Raw genomic sequence first — 21496 nt, forward strand, 5'->3', positions numbered from 1 at the left:
ATAGCATTTTTTAAAAATCCAAGCAATGTTCTTTTAACTCATGTTGAAGTATAAGAAAGACCCTGATAGTGCTGGAGATTCTATTCCACCTTTCGTTGCAGACATGGGATTGTTGTGTGTCACATGTCTGTTTACATTCCAGTCCCGTTTACATTCTGAGTCCCGTGAGCGGAACTTCCCCTCTTTGTATTGCTTTTTGTTTGGAGTCTCTCTCTGAGAAGACGGCAAGGAGAGACGACATGTTTCTTTGTTCTGATTTATGTAAAATAAATCCGTAGTTTTAGTATGTATCCCCAGCCTCAAGCCTCTTCTGTTGTGCAGTTTACTCTGCTACGTATAGTGTGCTCAAGTCAGCAAGCTTGAGTCGCTGATTTACGTTGGAGCCAGAGGTCGATGAATCTCCGCAGCGTGAAGGCTGAGAGGGAGACGATCCAGCTGGGGCTGAACCAGCTGGCCCTTCGACCCCCGGATGCCGACAGATAGATCAGACCAAAGGCATATCTAGCTCAGTATGCTCCACACATGGGACCATCCATGTCTCTGGGAAACCCATAAGTAGAATGTGAGGGTAATAGTTCTCTCCTGTTACCAGAGTTAAGCACGTTAATGCTTTAGCCCATGATAAACAAGCAATCCTATATTTGGGTGGGGGGCAAGTATCCCCCAACCCAACATAACAATGACATAGCACAGTGCACACACAACATTTGAATGGCACTGTTCATCAACTTTGGGCCCCCTGGCCCCCTCAAATAATGGAGGGGCAAATCCCCCTCAGCCCCATGGAGTTGGCTCCTATGCCCTCTGTTTTAAATGCCCCAACAGCACTCCAGAAAAAAGGATGATATCCAACCCTACACAAATGAACTTCCACTCATGGGATAGCATTTCTCCCCATTTTCCTCTCTCTGCATTCCTTGGAGACCCTCCAAATCTACTCTGTAGGGTCCATCGATGTGTGTGCGCACGCATGTTCTGCTAGATTCTAGCAGCTAGAGGATGGTCACCGTTGGAGAACCCCCATAATGCTTCAGCCTTTTTCCTTGATTTAATATGCAGTCTGCCCTATCCTTGATGACTCATAATACACAAATGCATTTAGAAGAAAGAGAGAAAAGCTAGCACTAGAAAAAAGAATCAGCAGCTGCAAGCTGGTGTAGCATAGTGGTTAACAGTGAGAGCTGGAAAACAAAGCCCTGATTCAAAGCTTACATCAGCCACTAGCTCGTTAGTTGACCTTAAACAAGACACTATTAGGTAGTGTCAACTCTACTTTGGCAACATGTCACTGAAAATGCTGCTTCCAAGGCTCTTGTGAGAATTAACAAAATGATGTGTGTGAAGCACTTTGAGCATCTTCAGTGTGTGCTCTGTAAACCCTAAATATTATTAAGAATGTCAAGAGAAATACATTGTCTCAGAGCCAGTAGGACTCTAGCTAGAAGCAAAATTTCCCAAAGCACAGGATGCTACCGTATTTTTCGCCCTATAGGACGCACTTTTTCCCCTCCAAAAATGAAGGGGAAACGTGTGTGCGTCCTAAGGGGCGAATGCAGGCTTTCGCTGAAGCCTGGAGAGTGAGAGGGGTCGGTGCGCACCGGCCCCTCTCACTCTCCGGGCTTCAGGAGAGCCCCAGCGCCAGCCCCACAAGGTCGGGGGACAGAGGGAGGCGGAACGCCGCCATCCCGCTGTCTCCCGAAGTGGTTTGGAGGCTGACGGTGGGGAGACCCCGGCATCAGCCCCGCAAGCTCTGGGGACAGTGGGGAGGCGCAGCGCGTCTCCCCGCTGTCCCCGGACCCGATCTCAAGGCGGGCGGCAGGGAGAAGAGCGCTTCTCCCCGCTGCCTGCCCCACAAGCTCCGGGGACAGCTGGGAGACACAGCGCGTCTTCCTGCTGTCCCCGGACCTGATCTCAAGGCGGGCGGCGGGGAGAAGAGCGCTTCTCCCCACTGCCTGCCCCGCAAGCTCCGGGGACAGCTGGGAGGCGCAGCGCGTCTCCCCGCTGTCCCTGGATCTGATCTCAAGGCGGGCGGCGGGGAGAAGAGCTCTTCTCCCCGCTGCCTGCACCGCAAGCTCCAGGGACAGCTGGGAGACACAGCGCGTCTTCCTGCTGTCCCCGGACCTGATCTGAAGGCGGGCGGCAGGGAGAAGAGCGCTTCTCCCCGCTGCCGGCCCCACAAGCGCCTGGGGGGGGGAAATAAAATGTTTTTTCTTTATTTCCCCCCCAAAAAACTTGATGCGTCCTATGGGCTGGTGCGTCCTATGGGGCGAAAAATACGGTATTTGCTGTGGTTATGGGCAAAACAGCAAACACAAGGTATTACTGGAATTCTGGAGCAGCAAAGAGGGATTATTTCAGATGTAGTGGAAGTGTTCCATAGTAAGCAAATTTCTGGAGAATGCTTATAAATCCAGTGAAGGTAATATATTGTATTAATAATAATACAATGCTATGCCGATTGACTCAGAAGTAACATGAACTGTGTTCATTGGAGTATATTCCTAGGTAAGTGTTCAAACAATTACAGCCCTAATTATATATCTAGATCCATTGTTAACCTACTAATTTGCACCAGAAAGTGACAGTTAAGAAGAAATCTGCTGCACTGTTTCAAACATGACTAAAGGAAGACTAAAATGTTTGAAATAAAATGTTTTTAAAAAGAGCATAAAAAGGAGATTTTTCAAGGAAAATAGGAGGAAACTGTAGTTATTGCTAAATTAATTTCACATAAGCATGATAGACAAGGAAAACTAATAGTCACTTGTTATGTTTTATTAATTCTACAAGGAGAAATAAATCTACAAAGAGAAATTGGGCAGAATATTTCTTAGTCCACTACAACTTATTATGCTTCTCCTTTCTAAAAGGAGTGAAATAGGTTGAATAATAAAGCATTATCCAGTGTCAAGGGATGACCCACCAGACCTTCCCATTTGGCCCACAAGGCCATTTCGGGGAAATCACATGCACCATGATGTCAGGTGTGTGGTAGCTAAGGGCAGGGATTCAAAGGAACAATTGGGAAATTGAAATGGGCTCCCAATTGTGCACAGCAAACCACTCATCAGCTGATGGGCAGTAGGAGTGTGCCTTCTCCTTCCATCAAAGTGCTCCCATCTGGAAGCTGCTCCAGCCTGTTCCATTCAACCACTGGAATTTTACTCCTTAAGAAAACTTGTCTGGTCTGTAGGTGAAGCTTCTATACTTTATTTCAAATAAACAGATACAAAATTGACATGCCCAAAGTTTGTGCCCTCTTGCTTTGGTGAGAATTCAAAGTTAAAATCTGTCTTTGAGCTAATGGAGCCAACAATGGAGACCTTAGATCACCAGTGTAGAATACATGAAGGTCAAAATGCCAACTTTTTATTAATATGAAGGGGCCTTCATGCCTAAAGAGCCTCTGGAAAACACACAGGTTGCATAGCAGTGCTGAATGTGATGGAAATCATCCACCGGAGCGGATATTACTGTAAATCCTTGTCTATGTGGCAGATTTACATCTCCTGACTTCCATAAAATCCACTGCTAATGGCACAACACCTATTAAGTGGAGATATTTCCAGGTACTGTATTTCATGGTGTTTTACTATACAGTTTACATTATTCTTGGCATTTCACTGCTCACATTATGAGGTACTCGAGAGGGGAAAATATAGTAACTTGCTCTCACTTTTCAAGGACGAGCGTTCATTTCTTCTCTGCGAAACCTTTCAGGAAATGATCCCCCTAAATATGTACACCAAAGGCTGTACACCACCAAAGGCAGAGATTTATAGAGCAGCCACCTTTTGTTTCTTTAGAGAAGAAGAGGTAAGTAAGTTGCAATATTCTCCAGTTCAACCCAAATAAAACACTTTGGAGAGAATAGCCATTGCAGAATTTATGTAGTCACTACATTATGGGCGCTGGTATAAATCTTTCTTTAACTATCATGGGAGGTTATGGGGCATTGTTGTCTCAGAATAACAGTTGGGATGGCAGAATGTTAGAAGGAGCTGACAGTTTAGCATCCAAAACCACAGTTAAGAGACCCTGAAATGGATCAGTGCGCTCTCCCTGAACTCCTGGCAACCTTGGCTGTTGTTTATTCCTTAGGAAAGACCTAATAACTTTTCACATTACTTTGGATTTCTAGATCCTGGTCTTCACACTTTCAGTTTAACAAGTCCCTAGATTCCATGTGCATATGTGCAGGGGGGCTCTGTTCACATAACCGAAAGAAGGGACCTTGCTTAGTCTTCCTCTACTGGAAATAACTTAAGTGGTGACACTTGAATGAGCCTTCTCTGTGATGGCACCCTGCATATCAAGCTTTGAGATGCCAACTGTGAAACAGATGTAAATACTGGTTTTACAAAAAATAAACAAATGAAGAAACTGGTATGTTTTATGGAATTTATTTTTTGCTGCCTTGATATCTTTTGATGGAGAGCTATAAACATTTTTATAAATAAATAACTTGGGAACCCTAGAAATGAAGGGTTTGTGGATTCTAGGCAAAGACTGTTCATTGGAACATTAGAACATCTATGTCTTTTCCCATCCTAAAAGGGCACAGATAAGGTGACTTACACAACTAAAACCAAAAGGTAAAGGTACCCCTGCCCGTACGGGCCAGTCTTGCCAGACTCTGGGGATGTGCGCCCATCTCACTCAAGAGGCCGGGGGCCAGCGCTGTCCGAAGACACTTCCGGGTCACGTGGACAGTGTGACATCGCTGCTCTGGCGAGCCAGAGCCGCACACGGAAACGCCGTTTACCTTCCCGCTAGAAAGTGGTCCCTATTTATCTACTTGCACCTGGGGGTGCTTTCGAACTGCTAGGTTGGCAGGCACTGGGACCGAACAACGGGGGGCTCACCCCGTCGCGGGGATTCGAACCGCCGACCTTTCGATCGGCAAGCCCTAGGCGCTGAGGCTTTTACCCACAGCGCCACCCGCGTCCCTCAACTAAAACCAAATTATGCAATAAAAGCAGGTGGACTGCCAACAGTTGTAGAGTAGTGCTGAATACATCTGCTTCCTTCCGTGTACTCAGAGTAACAAGTGGAAAGTGCCACAAGATAACTACACATACTCTTAAAATATACTTGTCTGCAATTTAATCTTGGATATCCAAGGGCAGATTGGATGCACTGCAATCTGAGAATTTTTAACAGCTATATGGCTTGCACTGGGCATGGAGGAACAATTTGCAGCAAACTTTCTTGATGGGTTTATCTTCTTAAAAGATCTTTAATCCTCCCTGAATCAAGAGACTCACCAGGGCATGTAATCAATGAGTCATGCCCACTAAAAAATCATGAATCTGGATGGAATCTTTCATCTGTTAACTGACTGGCAGAGGCTGATAGTTTTGTGTTCACAGTTATTAATATCTTACTTAAACACACCTACACACATCCTGTACATTCAAATAGCTAATATAACAGGTTTGAATGTGCAAACAGAAAATGGTGATCAGATCTTAGCCTTTAAAAATTCATTTTTATATATTGTGGACCATTTTACAAATTCTCTTGGGTTTTGTTTTAACAAATGTGCATCATCTGATTCCTACTTGTTTATTGTACCTTAAAGGGGCCCCTGACCATTAGGTCCAGTCGCGGATGAGACTGGGGTTGCGGCGCTCATCTCGCTTTATTGGCTGAGGGAGCTGGCGTACAGCTTCCCGGTCATGTGGCCAGCATAACTAAGCCACTTCTGGCAAACCAAAGCGGCGCACAGAAACACCGTTTACCTTCCTGCCAGAGCGGTACCTATTTATCTACTTGCACTGTGTGCTTTTGAACTGCTAGGTTGGCAGGAGCAGGGACTGAGCAATGGGAGCTCACCCAGTTGCGGGGATTCGAACCGCCGACCTTCTGATCAGCAAGCCCTAGGCTCTGAACTTTAACCTTACCATACTGTAAATCATAACAGTAGAAATTTGAGACTCCAAAAACATGTTTCTGAACCTTTTCAGTTAGTAGATCAAAATTTCACATGTTTTGAAGTCTGATATAACTCTGATCTAAAAAATAATAATGCAGGACTCAATCCAAGGCAACCATTTGCCTGTACAGTTCCTTGGCTTTTCATCTTCGTCACTAGATCTGCTCCCATGTACTTGTACACGATGAGCCTGGCATTCAGAAATTTACAAGGGGAGCATTCCCTGGTATAGAGATAAAGTGCTGTGGAAAAGCTCTCTTGTTCAATTTTTTCATGCCAGGATGGTGTTGAAAGGTGTCTCTAGCACCTAGAGGCTTCTTCTTTGACTCACAGAGGAAAAAGCTAAATTTAAAAGAAAGCAGGTGTTTGCTTCACAGCAGAAAGCTTTATAAGTTGGAGTGATTCCTTTGAAGTGCAAGCAGCCTTCTAAGCTCGCAGAGCAGCACTGCCTTCTTCTCCGATCGCCCTTTCCCACCATGCAGGAACCGGGGCACAATCACCTCCTTCCGCAACTGTGCTCAGGTTGGAGCAGCATTCAAAGGTGAACACAAACACAGAGAATAAAGGGTAGAACCAACTTTTTGTGACCAACTGCAACCCCCCTGACTTGTGTCTATCATGGCAGCTGCTTAGGAGACATGGGGTTCCAGAAGGTACCTGGTGCCATGTGATGAAGGATGCATAGAATCATAAAATTGTAGAGTTGGAAGGGACCAAGGGTCATCTAGTCCAACCCCCTGAAATGCAGGGCTCTCAACTTAAAGCATCCATGACAGATGGTCATCCAGTCTCTGCTTAAAAACCTCTGATGAAGGAGAGTCTACTACCTTCTGAGGGAGTCTGTTCCACTGTTGAACAGCTCTTACCACCAGATAGTTCTTCTTGGTGTAGAGTCAGACTCTCTGTTCTTGTAACTTGAATCCATTGGTTCAGGTCATGCCCCCTGGAACAGGAGAAACAAGTTTACTCCATCTTCCATTTGACAATCCTTTAAATGTTTATAAATGACTATCATATTTCAGTCTCCTGTTTTCCAGGCTAAACATACCCAGTGAGAGGCGAGGTCCAAGTCTGGTCTGTGGTCAAAGGTGCAATGTGAATGCAGTCCTTAGTAGCTGAAGCTGGGTGCAGGGCAGGGAGTCAGGTGAAGTCAAGAACAGGCATGCAAGCAGGGAGCCAGGGCAGGTCAGGAGCTCTGGCAGAAAAGCAGGACAGGGTTCAGGCAGGAACTAGCAACCAGCAATGTTGCGCCCGCAACTTGGGACTGGGGCTGGCCGGCTTTTATCTGCCCCAAGGCATAGGGCAGCCCTGATCCTCTGGTGACTCACCTCTCCTGGCCTGGAGGCGAGCACTCCTCCTGTGGGAGCTTAGTCCCCTCCGCCTCTGTGCCCTGACCCTCTGTAGCTCAGGAGGGGTTGGAGGGCTACCGGACCCAGAGGCAACTGCAGCTTCCTCTGATGGGGCTGAGAGTGGAGCACCTGCAGGCAATGGGTCCTCCATCACCTCAGGAGCCAGAGCAGACTCAGCTGCACCTGAGGATCCAGCACAGGTGAGGACCCTTCAGGCTCATGCCCCAGCCCTGGCTCAGCTGATTCTGGAGGCGGGGACTCCTGTGCAGACTGGGAGCCCTCAGGTTCAGCATCTGAGTCTGAATCCCAGGCCATCACACCCAGTGCCCTCAACCATTCCTCATAAGGCTTGGTTTCCAGACCCTTGATCATCTTGGTCACCCTCCTTTGCACACGTTCTAATTTGTCAATGCCCTTCTTTCATTATGGACACAATACTTTAGGTGTGGTCTGACCAGGGCATAATGTTAAGCATTGTGTGATGTTTTCCTCACCAGTCTATTTTCACTAAGGAAAATATCACTCCTATTTTCTTTCTCTGCCCCTCATACCCACAGAGTGTGCCTGTAAGTTGCTTTCAGCAGGGTACACTTTAGCTACCCATATTTTATTTTAGAAATGAAACATATATGCAGAATAGTGAAAACAGATGCCAGACAAATGGAATTTTGTGTTAAAAAGAAAGTGGAGGATATTCCCCAAGTGCTCTGCTGTGCTCTGATATAAAAGCAAGCAATATGCTTTTTGTTCTCTCTCTCTCTCTTTCATATGCACACCCTTTGACACACTCAGGCAACCTCTCTCCAAGATTTCATCTTGTGATATACTTAAAAAAACACACACCTCAGCAAACAGAAAGTATGTAGTAGAACAAAAAGATTTTAAGGTCAACTCATAGATGAAGGTAGCAATAATAAGATTTTAACCTATGTGTAAACAAGATTTTGCCACCATCTGGGGGCAGGCAGGGGAAAATCACCATCACAGAGCTTTATGCAACATTGCACAGAGTTTTCACTTACCCCTTAGGAAGGTATGCCATCAAAGCAATGAAGAACAACTGACACCCAAATAAATACCCCTGTGAGGCAAATCTGTGCCAGGTTTAGGTCTTGTCCCCACCTCCACCGCCACTGCCAAGACTGTATACATTTCCAGTCTACTCCAAAAATTGGAGCATATGGAGGATGAGAAAATAACTGAAGATGCCAACAGATCCAAATGCAGTGTGTAATACTTGTCGAAACAGTCATGTGTTTCAAACACAAGTAAAACCTAAGGCTAGCTAGGCAACATGAAAAAGTCTTTGAAATCTCAACATTTTGCCCCTGCCTCACTCTGGAATGTTTATGGGTCTGTGATGATATTCAGATGTCATATTACTTTTCTCCCTGTTTTATGCTGATTGTTTCAATGCTGCTTTTTAGAGTTACATCATATTATTATTATTATTATTATTATTATTATTATTATTATTATTATTATTATTATTTCTTTTTTGTTACCCTCAGAACATTAGTTAATGGGTGACAGCTTGTTTGTTTGTTTTATTTTATTTATATCACAACTTTCTCTCAAGGTGGCTCACAGAATAAGCTAAAACAGATGCAATTTAAACCACGCAATAAATGTTTAAATATAAATATATAAAAAGTAAACCCTATTAAAGAGCAGCACTGAAAACAATCAAAACCATTCTAAAAGCACGCACGCACGCACGGACGCGCACACACAAACACAAAAGTACCACATTCACCCTCAGAAAACCCTGTCACACCAGACAATTAGTGGTCAAGTTTGTTCCTGTTGGAAAAAGTATCATAGCATCATAGAGTTGGAAACATGAGGGTCAATCAGTCCAACCCCCTGCGATGCAGGAGTCTGCTGCCCAGTGTGGGTCTTGATCTTGTGACCCTGAGATTAAGAGTCTCATGTTCTACTGACTGAGCCAACAAAAACGGTATATGACAATAACAGGAAATCAGAGAGGGGCCAGCCTAGAATCCCATGGAAAGGAGTTTCCACAATCTGGGAGCAGCCACTGAGAAAGCCTTTTCCAATCCTAAACCCTCTCACCTGAGTGTAGGTCCCATTTAATTTAGTAGGATTTACTTCTGAGTAGACACAGTTAGGCTTATGCTGTCATGCATTAGTAGTTATAGATGGTTTAATCTCCTGTTGGAAGCCACCTAGAGTGGCTGGGGAAACGCAGCCAGATGGGCAGAGTATAAATAATAAAAATTATTATTATTATTATTATTATTATTATTATTATTATTATTATTATTATTATATCATCTTTGGTGTGTTAAGTCAGCTCTGCAGTTGTTGCCAAGTTTCAGCTAACTAGGTAATTTTGTAGTCTGGTTGTTTTACTGTCTTTAATTTTTAGTGCACTTGTTTGTATTTATGGCTTATACCAGTGTTTCCCAACCTTTTTTGGGCAAAGGCACACTTGTTTCATGAAAAAAATCTCGAGGCACACCACCATTACAGCCCTGTGACGTCAGCGCGCAGCGTCACGCCAGGAGGGACATGAATTGCTAGCAAATTACATAATCACCTCCTTGAGGGCTGGCTCATCTTCTCCGAAGGCAGAACCCCATTAATTAACAGCACAGACTCACACCATAGCCAAGACGAGGGGGGAAAACCTCAGTCATGCACAGTCATGCACATGTGGGGGCTAAATGAGGACGAAGACCGGGCAGAGAGCAGGGTTCAAATCACCCCACCTGGCCAGGACAATCCCTGGGTGCTCCCTTGGGCCACTCGCCTGACCCACCTCGCAGGGCTGTTGTTGCGAGGATAACACGGGGAGAACCACGCGCGCCCCCGGGAGCTCCTTGGAGGAGAAAGCGGGCGATGAATGCAATGCATGAAATATATGAGAGGCGACCAGGTTTTGCAGGTGAGGGGCCCCCGCCAGCCTCCGCTTCCAACACCCGGCGCAACGACGCCGAAGTTTCCCCCCGGGCTCGGCTCGGGGAGCAGCGCTGCTCCCCCCCGGCTCCCCTTCGCCCTCCCGGCTCTCTCTGCCGCCCACTGGGGACCCCCCTCACCTGCCAAGTCCGGAGCGCCGGTGGAAGTTGCATGCATGCATGCAGGGCGCCGTGTTGCCATTGCATTGCACTGCACTCCATGCAACGCGTGCACGCATGCATTGCCTTGCACGCCCGCCAAGGGGTCTCCCCGCGGTCCGATGCATCCCCTCCGGCGCGGATGCAGCATTGCAAAAATAAAAAAACCCCGACGCAGCCCTACCTGGGGGGCAGCCTCCGCTGCTCCGCCTCCGCAGGGATCCCCGGGCTCCATCCTGCCGCCCGATCTCCGGGGGGCGCAGGCAGGCTGCGCGGGGTCTGCGCGGAAGAGCCCCTGCCCGCCCGGCTGCCGCCGCTGCGCTCATTCCATGGCCGGGAGAAGAGCGCTTCAAACAAAACGCCGGCCCGCCAGGCCTCGCTGGGAAACGTAGTTTGTGCACCCCGCGCGGGCGCGGAGCCCAAGGGCGAGGGGACTACGGATCCCGGCAGCCCCCGCGCCGGGGACGGAGGGGGAGAGGCCGGGTGCAGGGATGGAGGGACGGGTGGGCGAGCGAGTGAGTGAGTGGCAGCCCCCAAGCCTTGGCCGAGAGCCAGGAAGGGCCTCCCCGGAGGAGGAGGAGGAGGAGGAGGAGGGAGGCGCAGAGTGGGAGGGAGGGAGGGAACCCCAGGGGTCATCTAGTGACGGCGCCCCAATCAAAAATTTGACTTTAAAAAAAAAAATCTTTCAATTTTTTAATTTTTCCCGCGGCACACCAGGCAACATCTCACGGCACACTAGTGTGCCGCGGAACAGTGGTTGGGAAACACTGGCTTATACCTTCTCTTGTTAACCACCCAGAGGATATTGCTAACTGGGCAGTAGACAGATTATATAAAGAAATAATTAATGAAAGCTTCTAGCGACAAGCTGGCTTTTTTTTTTTAAAGATACTTATATTTTATTGAAAATTTCAGTGAGAAAATGAAAGGAAAGGAAGAAAGCAGAAATTAAAATTCAAAAGAAAGAGAAAAAAATATTTAAATTGTGATACAATATGAATATAGCCATACAAGTAATAGTTATTCAAGCTATTGAAAAATTACTAACAATGCATTATAATGTTTATAGAGGCATTAAAAAAAATGCAGTCCAAATATCACTGGCTTGCATTTAAAGTGAGATTCTGTCAGTAGGAAAAACATTATTTGCTAAATTCTGGAGGAGCTGAACTTTAAAGGAAAGTAAGGAAGCTGGCATTTGTAAGGTTAAACTATTGACTGTGAAGTTTGGGCCATGTTTGTGAGCACCTGAGACCCAGAAAACAGCTTGCTGTAGTTAAAGCATTGTTCTGACTTCTGAACTATTCTCATCAGAGAGGGTAGGATGAATGAATAAAGTTAATTTGAGCACATTAAGAAATCTAAATTCTGCAGAACCTTTTCTATATTTAGTTACTAATTGGTATTTTGTTTGTACTGTGCCCAGCTGAGGAAAGTCAGATTTGGTTTGATTAAAACATTTCTGTGCCACCTTGACAGCCGCATGTAAAGGCCTTAAGGCAATAGCACTAAAATACATTTTCCCTTTGAAAATTGTAGGTCTGAAATAGGCTTTTCAGCTAAAATTGAAGAGGTGTGGAATATATGTAACAACACACCTGGTTTAAATGTGTAACTCAAAAGATAGCAAACTTTTTGAATTATTTAAAATTGAAGGTTGTACATGGTCCCTTTCCTACCATAAACAGACCCATTGAAGTCAATATACAGAGCTAATATAGGTTCACTAAATTCAGTGGTTCTACTCCAAGTAGAATTTATTTATCTATTTATTTATCCATTTATTTTGGACTTATGTACTGCCCTTCATCATAAGATCTCAGGGCAGCTCACAGAATAAAATGCAGGATAAAGGTAAAGGGACCCCTGACCATTAGGTCCAGTCATGACCGACTCTGGGGTTGCGGCGCACATCTCGCTTTATTGGCCGAGGGAGCTGGCATACATGTGGCCAGCATGACTAAGCTGTTTCTGGCGAACCAGAGCAGCACACAGAAATGCCCTTTACCTTTCTGCCGGAGCGGTACCTATTTATCTACTTCCACCTTTGACATGCTTTCGAACTGCTAGGTTGGGAGGAGCAGGGACTGAGCAACAGAAGCTCACTCTGTCACGGGGATTCGAACCACCGACCTTCTGATCGGCAAGTCCTAGGCTCTGTGGTTTAACCCGCATCCCTAAAATGCAGGATAAAAAGTAAAGGTAAAGGTACCCCTGCCCGTACGGGCCAGTCTTGACAGACTCTAGGGTTGTGCGCCCATCTCACTTAAGAGGCCAGGGGCCAGCGCTGTCCGGAGACACTTCCGGGTCACGTGGCCAGCGTGACATCGCTGCTCTGGCTAGCCAGAGCCGCACACAGAAACGCCGTTTACCTTCCCGCTAGAAAGCGGTCCCTATTTATCTACTTGCAGCCGGGGGTGCTTTCGAACTGCTAGGTTGGCAGGCGCTGGGACCGAGCAACGGGAGCGCACCCCACCACGGGGATTCGAACCGCCGACCTTTCGATTGGCAAGTCCTAGGCGCTGAGGCTTTTACCCACAGCGCCACCCGCGTCCCTAAAATGCAGGATAGAAAGAAGTAAATAATTAAAACAAAGCAGCAAAACAATACCCCACCTCTTCCCACAGACACATTTAAAAGGCTGTAGAATATTAATCGGCCAAAGACTTGGTTGAAGAGGAACATTTGCACCTGGCATCTAAAAATATATATTGAAGGTGCCAGACAAACCTCCCTAGGAAGAGCATTCCACAAACAGGGAGCCACTACAGAGAAGGCCTGTTCTTGTGTTGCCACTCTCCAGACCTCTCATGGAGAAGGTACACAAAGAAGGGCCTCAGATTATGAGCACAGAGTCCAGGATGGCTTATATGGATACAACACAATAGAAGGTAGTATGGTTCATTTTGCACTCCCAAGTTCTCCCTCTCTATGGTTTTTGTTGCATTCTAACCATCATTCATAAGGAACGTGGGTGGCGCTCTGGGTTAAACCACTGAGCCTAGGACTTGCTGATCAGAAGGTCTGCAGTTCGAATTCCCGCGACGGGATGAGCTCCCGTTGTTCGGTCCCTGCTCCTGCCAACCTAGCAGTTTGAAAGCACGTCAAAGTGCAAGTAGATAAATAGGTACCGCTCCAGTGGGAAGGTAAACGGCATTTCCGTGTGCTGCTCTGGTTCGCCAGAAGTGGCTTTGTCATGCTGGCCACATGACCCGGAAGCTGTCTGCGGACAAACACCGGCTCCCTAGTCCTATAGAGCGAGATGAGTGCGCAACCCCAAAGTTGGTCACGACTGGACCTAATGGTCAGGGGTCCCTTTACCTTTACTTTAACCATCATTCATCTCAACATAAGCTGTGCTGGAATATCTTCCATAAGATTGACACTCTTAAAATCTTAAGTTAGCTAGAAGTCCTACCATTAGGTAGAGTGAGGCAGCTATGTCAGGCAGCTGATTTTGGATCTCATGTACAGGCAGCAAATGCTTAGCTTATTTAAATGACATGTATTTTCTATGTCTGGTGCCAAAACAACTTGGCCAGACTTGAGCCTATGCACTTTCTTCCATCCAACATTTTTATGATGAAAATAGTGACATCCCATTCCATAATGGGATTTATACCCCACACATCTTACTGGGCTGCCCAGCCACTCTGGGTGGCTTCCAATGTATATAAAAACATAAATAAATTAAACATTAAAAAGAACTTCCATATACAGGATTGCCTTCAGACAGCTCGGGGGGTCAGATAACTCTAACATTTCTCCAATGAAAATAGGGAAAAGCGGGACATTCTGGGATCAAATCAGAAATTGAGACGGCTTCTCTAAATCATGGAAATCCCTGGAAAATAGGGCACTTGGAGGGTCTGCAGTTTGACTTGGGGAAGGTATGGGCATGTGTCATATGTTCAGGCAGCAAAATGTCTTGCAACCCCATACCACAATAAGCTCTCCTACTCTGTTGTAAACTTGTCGTTTCCAACACATAATCTCTTCCCATGACCAAGGTGAAACACAGAGTACAATTAATGTTTTTAATTAGATTCTTTAAAAACCATAGACACTTCACACATCACTTTAAACATTTCCTACAGCTATCTATTTGCACATCAGTACTGCACGCACTGTGCACCCCACTGTGAGTAGGGACGCAGGTGGCACTGTGGGTTAAACCACAGAACCTAGGGCTTGCCGATCAGAAGGTTGGCGGTTTGAATCCCCGCGACGGGGCGAGCTCCCATTGCCTGGTCCCTGCTCCTGCCAACCTAGCAGTTCGAAAGCACATCAAAGTGCAAGTAGATAAATAGGTACCGCTCTGGCGGGAAGGTAAACGGTGTTTCCATGCACTCCTCTGGTTCGCCAGAAGTGGCTTAGTCATGGTGGCCACATGACCCAGAAGCTGTACACTGGCTCCCTCGGCCAGTAAAGTGAGATGAGCGCCGCAACCCCAGAGTCATCTGTGACTGGACCTAATGGTCAGGGGTCCCTTTACCTTTACCTTTAATCACTATTAAGTTTGAGCTGTATTTTATGCTGATTCATTTTGGTTGTTGGCATTGCATACCTTGGGGAAAGGCTGTTGCTCAGTGATACAAAACCTGCTGTGCCTGCAGAAGGGTCGTTCTTTAATCCCTGTCATCTTCAGGTAGGGCTGGGAGAGGTCCCTGCCTGAAACCTGGGAGAGCTGCTGCCAGTAGACAACACTGAACTTGAAGGACCAGTTGTCTGATTTGGTATAAGGCAGCTTTCTGTGTTCCTTTTATTATTTTGAAAACCACTTTGAGATTTTGGGATGTTAAGCGGTCTATAAATGTTTTTAACAAGTAAATAAGTAAAAAGTTCAACACTGATGAGAAAGTTAGATTTCAGAAGTTCTCACTTCACTATTTTCAACATGTGAGTACCCGTGCAAAGAAATAAAAAAGGGGCAACTTGTGTTTTCTCGTTGTGTTTTCTTGTTGCCAGATGAGAACAGGCCCTTGATGAGGGGAACAAGGATTTGGACGTTCCCTAATAGTCTAGGAAAATAACTTCACAATTACTTGGGATTGCCAGCAGTGTGGCCTGCTTTTGCTGGACAATCTAGTTATCTGTGTCTTCTCTTTTTTTGTACAGCTCAGCACTTCTAGTGCACTAGTTTTTAGCACACTAATTCAAGGTCCTTCCAACCATCCCATCTATCAAGCACGTATCCTCAATAAGACTGCATTTAAGGCAAGCTGCAAGCTATGCACAAGCAAAGTCCCAGTAGCTCTGTTCTCAGACTTGCATTTGCATATTTGAACTCGAAAGTATTTTTAGTCTTGAGTTTCTATGGCCGTTTGGGAACACATGAAACTGCTTTTACCTCAAAACAGGTGTGTATAGCTGCAGAATCCTGTCTCTTCTCTTCACGGGTTTGTTTTTTTAAAAAAGGACTGTGACATATAGAGAAACCCTTCATATACAAAGGAAAATCGTTTTCCTCTCTTTCATGTCCCTGAAAATTTATCTCTTTGAAAACTATGTAGCACAAATGATTGGCATTGAAAAACAAAAAGGTTTAGGCGAATAGTCCCCCTCCCCACCCCATTCGGATTCTGAATCTAAAATCAACACATGCTTGAAGTATTGTTCTGATTCTTTGTTTTTGATTGACTTTATTGAACATTTGCTTGAGAGCCAAAGAACGAGAGGAAGGGAACATGGAAGCCAGAGCATTTTGAGGGCAAAACCCAGCTTGGTAACCTTTGACTCCAGTAATGTGGTTTCATCCCTGATGGGGAAGGGAGTAGATTAGACATGGATCCCATAGTGGGATATATAATTTATTTTTACTATGGAATGTTTATTTGCACAGTGTAGAAAATATAAGATTTATTTGCACAGCCAGAATCCCTCAGGTATGCTATGAATATAATTACTAGAACACATAAATATATTTATACTATACCAGTAGGTCTTCGGTACCACAAATCTGATTTCTCCCCTCCCCCCCAAAACTGGTAGACTGGATGTTTTAGAATGGAAATAAATCATTTAGTTCAGCTGTTAATTCAGCAGCAGAAAGAATGTGGGCTCTTTGGTCCAAAAGAACAATTTAGCTGTAATGATTGTTCTGTTGTGATGCCAATGTCCAAACCTTCTCTTGCATGATATATTGTGGCAATGGAGAGATTGACTAGGCTGAAATAGGGCTTTGACAGCTCAAAGTGGTGGTTGAAACATTTCCCCCCCTAATAAAGCTGTTGCCATTGTCCCAACATTTTTGGATGTGTATCCGTATAGCCTTTGCAAACAATCAGACCCAGAATGCTTGCAATCAGGAACTTGGGGGTGGGGGGAATGTTCTGCGCTTCTGCTAGCTGTTGAAATGAATGTACATGCTTGACAGAAACCAGCAGTGGTAAAGTGCCCTGGGTGAAAACAACAGCTAAATTAGTATCTTGGGGTTTTTATTTAATGCACAAACTCCGAATTCTTAGGCCTGTTTAAAGAGATTAATTTCCCTCAATTTTAATAATGGATTATGGCACTGAAAGTTGGTAACCAGGAACACAGCATTAGTTGACAATGGAAAAAAATGCCAGTGTCATTCTGTTGCTTTTTACTTTTTGCCTGTCCTTTCTGGATATCTTAGTGTAAATCTAGCACCAGAACCATGGCAGCTGCCTGTGTTCTCATTTGGTTTGGTGGAGTGGGCAGTACTTGAGCCGTCAATGAGTCATGAGACATCCATTCTGACTAATTTGCACATGACACATATTTTTTTTGTAGCAACTGATTTTTGATAGTTGAACAGTTCCAGCAGTGCTCTATGTGTATATATGTACATAAAGCTTGCCTCTAAATATGCATTTTGCTTTCAGTCTTTCATTGCTAGGCTATCCCAATTCAACTATAACTGAATTTTGATTCTTTACTGGTAGGAATTTATCTATAGAAGTGTTTCTCAACCCTTTCAAACTTCCCTACCAAATCATTTAAACTTATTTCAGCATCAGGGCCACTCTAACCTTCTACCAATCATCTGTTATATTTGTTGTTGTTGTTTAGTCGTTTAGTCGTGTCCGACTCTTTGTGACCCCATGGACCAGAGCACGCCAGGCACTTCTGTCTTCCACTGCCTCCCGCAGTTTGGTCAAACTCATGCTGGTAGCTTCGAGAACACTATCCAACCATCTCGTCCTCTGTTGTCCCCTTCTCCTTGTGCCCTCCATCTTTCCCAACATCAGGGTCTTTTCCAGGGAGTCTTCTCTTCTCATGAGGTGGCCAAAGTATTGAAGCCTCAGCTTCACAATCTGTCCCAGTGAGCACTCAGGTCTGATTTCCTTAAGAATGGATAGGTTTGATCTTCTTGCAGTCCATGGGACTCTCAAGAGTCTCCTCCAGCACCATAATTCAAAAGCATCAATTCTTCGGCGATCAGCCTTCTTTATGGTCCAGCTTTCACTTCCATACATCACTACTGGGAAAACCATAGCTTTTACTATACGGACCTTTGTTGGCAAGGTGATGTCTCTGCTTTTTAAGATGCTATCTAGGTTTGTTCTTGCTTTTCTCCCAAGAAGCAGGCGTCTTTTAATTTCGTGGCTGCTGTCATCATCTGCAGTGATCATGGAGCCCAAGAAAGTAAAATTTCTCACTGCCTCCATTTCTTCCCCTTCTATTAGCCAGGAGGTGATGGGACCAGTGGCCATGATCTTAGTTTTTTTGATGTTGAGCTTCAGACCATATTTTGCGCTCTCCTCTTTCACCCTCAATAAAAGGTTCTTTAATTCCTCCCATCTGTTATATACCAGTGTGCAAAGTGCTTAGAGTTGCTGCAAGCTGAATCCCTTATCTAGACCTTGTGTGGAGTACAAATTTGCTTTTTACCACAAGAGTGAGTTTCATTCCTGCTTTACTGGAAACAGTCTTAAAACAGTTAAAAAAATACAGTACATGTTACAAAATACAAAGTAACATATTGCTAATAAACAATAAAGCAATGCAATCCCATCTTCTTTTTAGGCCTTAGTACAGTTCAATCACTTTGCTTGTTATTGATCACAGAGCTTGAAGACTGACTAAGATACTGAGTTCTCAGGTTTCATCTCATTGATAAGAGAGATCTCTGCTTTGGGTTCTGGGATGAGTCATCAGGTCACCTTAATGGAAACATTCACCCTTTTCTTTGCCACATTTAGGCAGAGTTAAACCTCCTGCCGAATGCAAACCTCTCTGCATAGCATTTTAAATACAATGCATTCAAATATAATATTTTATGGATACTAAACTTGTATCTTCAATGCAAAGATCCTTCAACATATTTACCGGTATGCAGCTTGCAGTTTTGTGCAAATATATATGGACCAAGGCACCACACACAGAAAAACATCAGTAGAATGTGGCTTGCATGTGTCAAGGTTTGATGTGGTGTTTTAGAGTTTTATACTTTTGAAGAGCTGCAGGAGGATTAAAACCTCAGGGTGAGGGACCAGAATTAAGGGAGCTGGCTATTTTCTGCTTGTCATGGGAGCTGTTGCTTTGAGCTTGAGAACCACTGCATGCTGGATATAAGAAGTGGGGTCCTCCATGGATGTGTATTGGGTCTGGTGCTTTCAACATTTTTATAAATGATCTGGAGTTAGATGTGAACACTGAGGTAGCTGATGATTTGCTGATGATACCCAGTTAGCCAGGAAATTAAAAGCAAGAAGAGCTTGGAGCTCCTAAACCCCTCTCTGAACTGGATGAATGGGCATTAAAATGGCAAATGATTTGTTGTAAGCAAGTGTAAAATGAGGGTCTGAACGGGCAGTGGCTGATAAGGAAATGCTAGCCTTCAGGGCCAGTGGTCTTTCAGAGGTGGAATGGGGTACAGGTGGTATTGTTAGGAACAGAATGGGAACAAATGGGAGCTGGAAGGGAGACCACTGAGGAACAAGCAGTGAGATGATGTGGAATACTGGTATTATGTGACCCAATGAATCTACAGCTACAAGCACCACTTCACACTGGGAACTTGTGTGAGACAGGTGTCATATTTTCCATCGCTCACTACATTTTCTTAGTGCAGTCTTAGTAAGACGCTCCCCCACCCCACAATCTATGCATATTACAAGACCAGCATGTCACATACTTCAATACTCTCCATCTGTCTGTACAATTATTGGAGAATTTCCAAAATAAAGATAAGGCTGATAAATGTCTAGGTCACAGATGGTCAGAAAATTACAATATATGCCAGAGTTAGTCAGAGATTGAGATTCAACTTGAGAGCCACTGCCTTTCCTTTTGTGTGTGTGTGTGGCTAATTCCAAGAAATCAATAGCTAGCATATTTTAAGGATCAAAAGGCAGGGAGAGAAGACTATCTGCACAAGAGGGGGGGGGGAGTCTGTGTTGGCAAGATTTTTAATGCAGAGTTTTATAAAATTTTATGATCCAGAGCTGTAATACAATGTAGCCATGCACAGTCCATTGAAACTGCTGTAGCAAGAGTTAAGTTACCTGTATGAACATGATTCAGTAGGTAATGAACTGTATCAGTTCAACTTGACTGTTGGGATTTTAGTACTTCCCGTAACCCTCTGACAGCTGTTCATTAGTGTGCAATGCAGTAGAAGGCATTCGCAGAAAAACAGAGAGCTCCAATACTATAACCTGTGTTATTTTGAAACAGTCAAACACGCAAACACAAGTCTATCTGAAGTCTCGCTCTCAACTGTGCCATTTGCTAAATCAAACAGCCTAAAAGGCCCATCATCTTACTCTGATGAATGTAAATTGGATTTTCTACTGGAAAAACAAAGATGTGTCAAAAATTGTTTTTCTTTGTTTTTTTCTTCTTTGTGCAGCTGAAAAATGGAACATATGTTGGAGTAATAAGCGACTGGGGGATATTGATGCTTGTATTTTCCTATGAGTACTGTTATACTTTATGATTTATGGAGGGCAGATACTACCTCTGATTCATTAAATGTATAGTGATCAAAGCCTTTGACCTGATTATAGTACCTGTATCTAGAAAGGTCTGAGGTGCTGGACCCTTGAACCCAAACAGCACTTATATCCACTACTGCCTCACATATTCCAATAACTTCTGAGCCTTGGAGGTAGTAGGATAAGTTACCTGGATGCAAACCAGCTAAATTAGGAAACTGCCTTATACTGAGTCAGACCAGTGGTCTATCTAGAGCAGTATTCTGTACACTGACTGGCAGCAGCTTTCCAGGACTTCTGACAAGATTCTTTCCCAGTCCTACCTGTGTATGTGGGGAGTTGAACCTGGGACCTTCTGCATGAAATGAACTATGGTCCTTTTTCTTCTTTTAGATCACTTAACCTCAGGCCCAAATGGAATTGGGCCCCATCATCTCCCAACTGCAGTGAAGTCTCTAGTACTACCAAGTCCTGTGCCTCCATACAGTGGTACCTCGGGTTAAGAACTTAATTCGTTCTGGAGGTCCGTTCTTAACCTGAAACTGGAAGCACCACTTTAGCTAATGGGGCCTCCCGCTGCCGCTGCATGATTTCTGTTCTCATCCTGAAGCAAAGTTCTTAACCCAAGGTACTATTTCTGGGTTAGCGGAATCTGTAACCTGAAGCGTCTGTAACCAGAAGCGTCTATAACCTGAGGTACCACTGTACTCCTTTTCTCAAATTTGCCACTACTATCCAAGAAGTTCAGGAAAAATATATGAAATTGTAGTGTATATATGTTTTATTATCTCCAATGTCTTAAATGTAGGATCACTTTGAGGTGTTTCATAGGAAGCAATTCATATACAGAATTAAATAAATCCCATTTCATCATTGTGATTAGCATTTTAAGGGAAGGCAGTTTGCACACATGGGAAGTGATAAGAAGGAAGAACAAGAGAACCACAATCTAGAATAGGGGGCTTCCTAGTTTGATTAAGAAACAGATGTTGGTGTTCGAATTACATACCCTCCAACATTTTGTGAGAAAAATTCAGGGCACCATCCTTCACCCCCTTCCTGCCGCTGACTCCCTTCTTCACCTGCCTTCCTCTCTTACCTTTGCTGTCTTCAACCTCCTGCTCACAAGACACTGCATCTCAAGATGATCCGAGGCCTAGAGTGGCCCCCGGGAAGGCCATGCCAGGCCTTGTCAGGCTTGCCATGACCAAAGACATCGTG

At 44.7% G+C, this 21496-nt stretch overlaps 1 protein-coding gene across 1 annotated transcript in view; it reads left to right on the top strand.

The window, feature by feature from the left end:
- NSUN3 (NOP2/Sun RNA methyltransferase 3) overlaps positions 1–21143 on the top strand; it is a 104460-nt gene extending 83317 nt beyond the window's left edge. Inside the window, exon 6 of the mRNA XM_077927236.1 lies at positions 20669–21143. Coding sequence (XP_077783362.1) covers positions 20669–20786 — 118 coding nt within the window. The 3' untranslated portion in view covers positions 20787–21143. The remainder of the gene's footprint in view (positions 1–20668) is intronic.
- Positions 21144–21496: the final 353 nt, after the last annotated feature.

Source organism: Podarcis muralis, chromosome 4 (genome assembly GCF_964188315.1).
Source record: "Podarcis muralis chromosome 4, rPodMur119.hap1.1, whole genome shotgun sequence".
In the NCBI taxonomy this organism is placed as follows: domain Eukaryota; kingdom Metazoa; phylum Chordata; class Lepidosauria; order Squamata; family Lacertidae; genus Podarcis; species Podarcis muralis.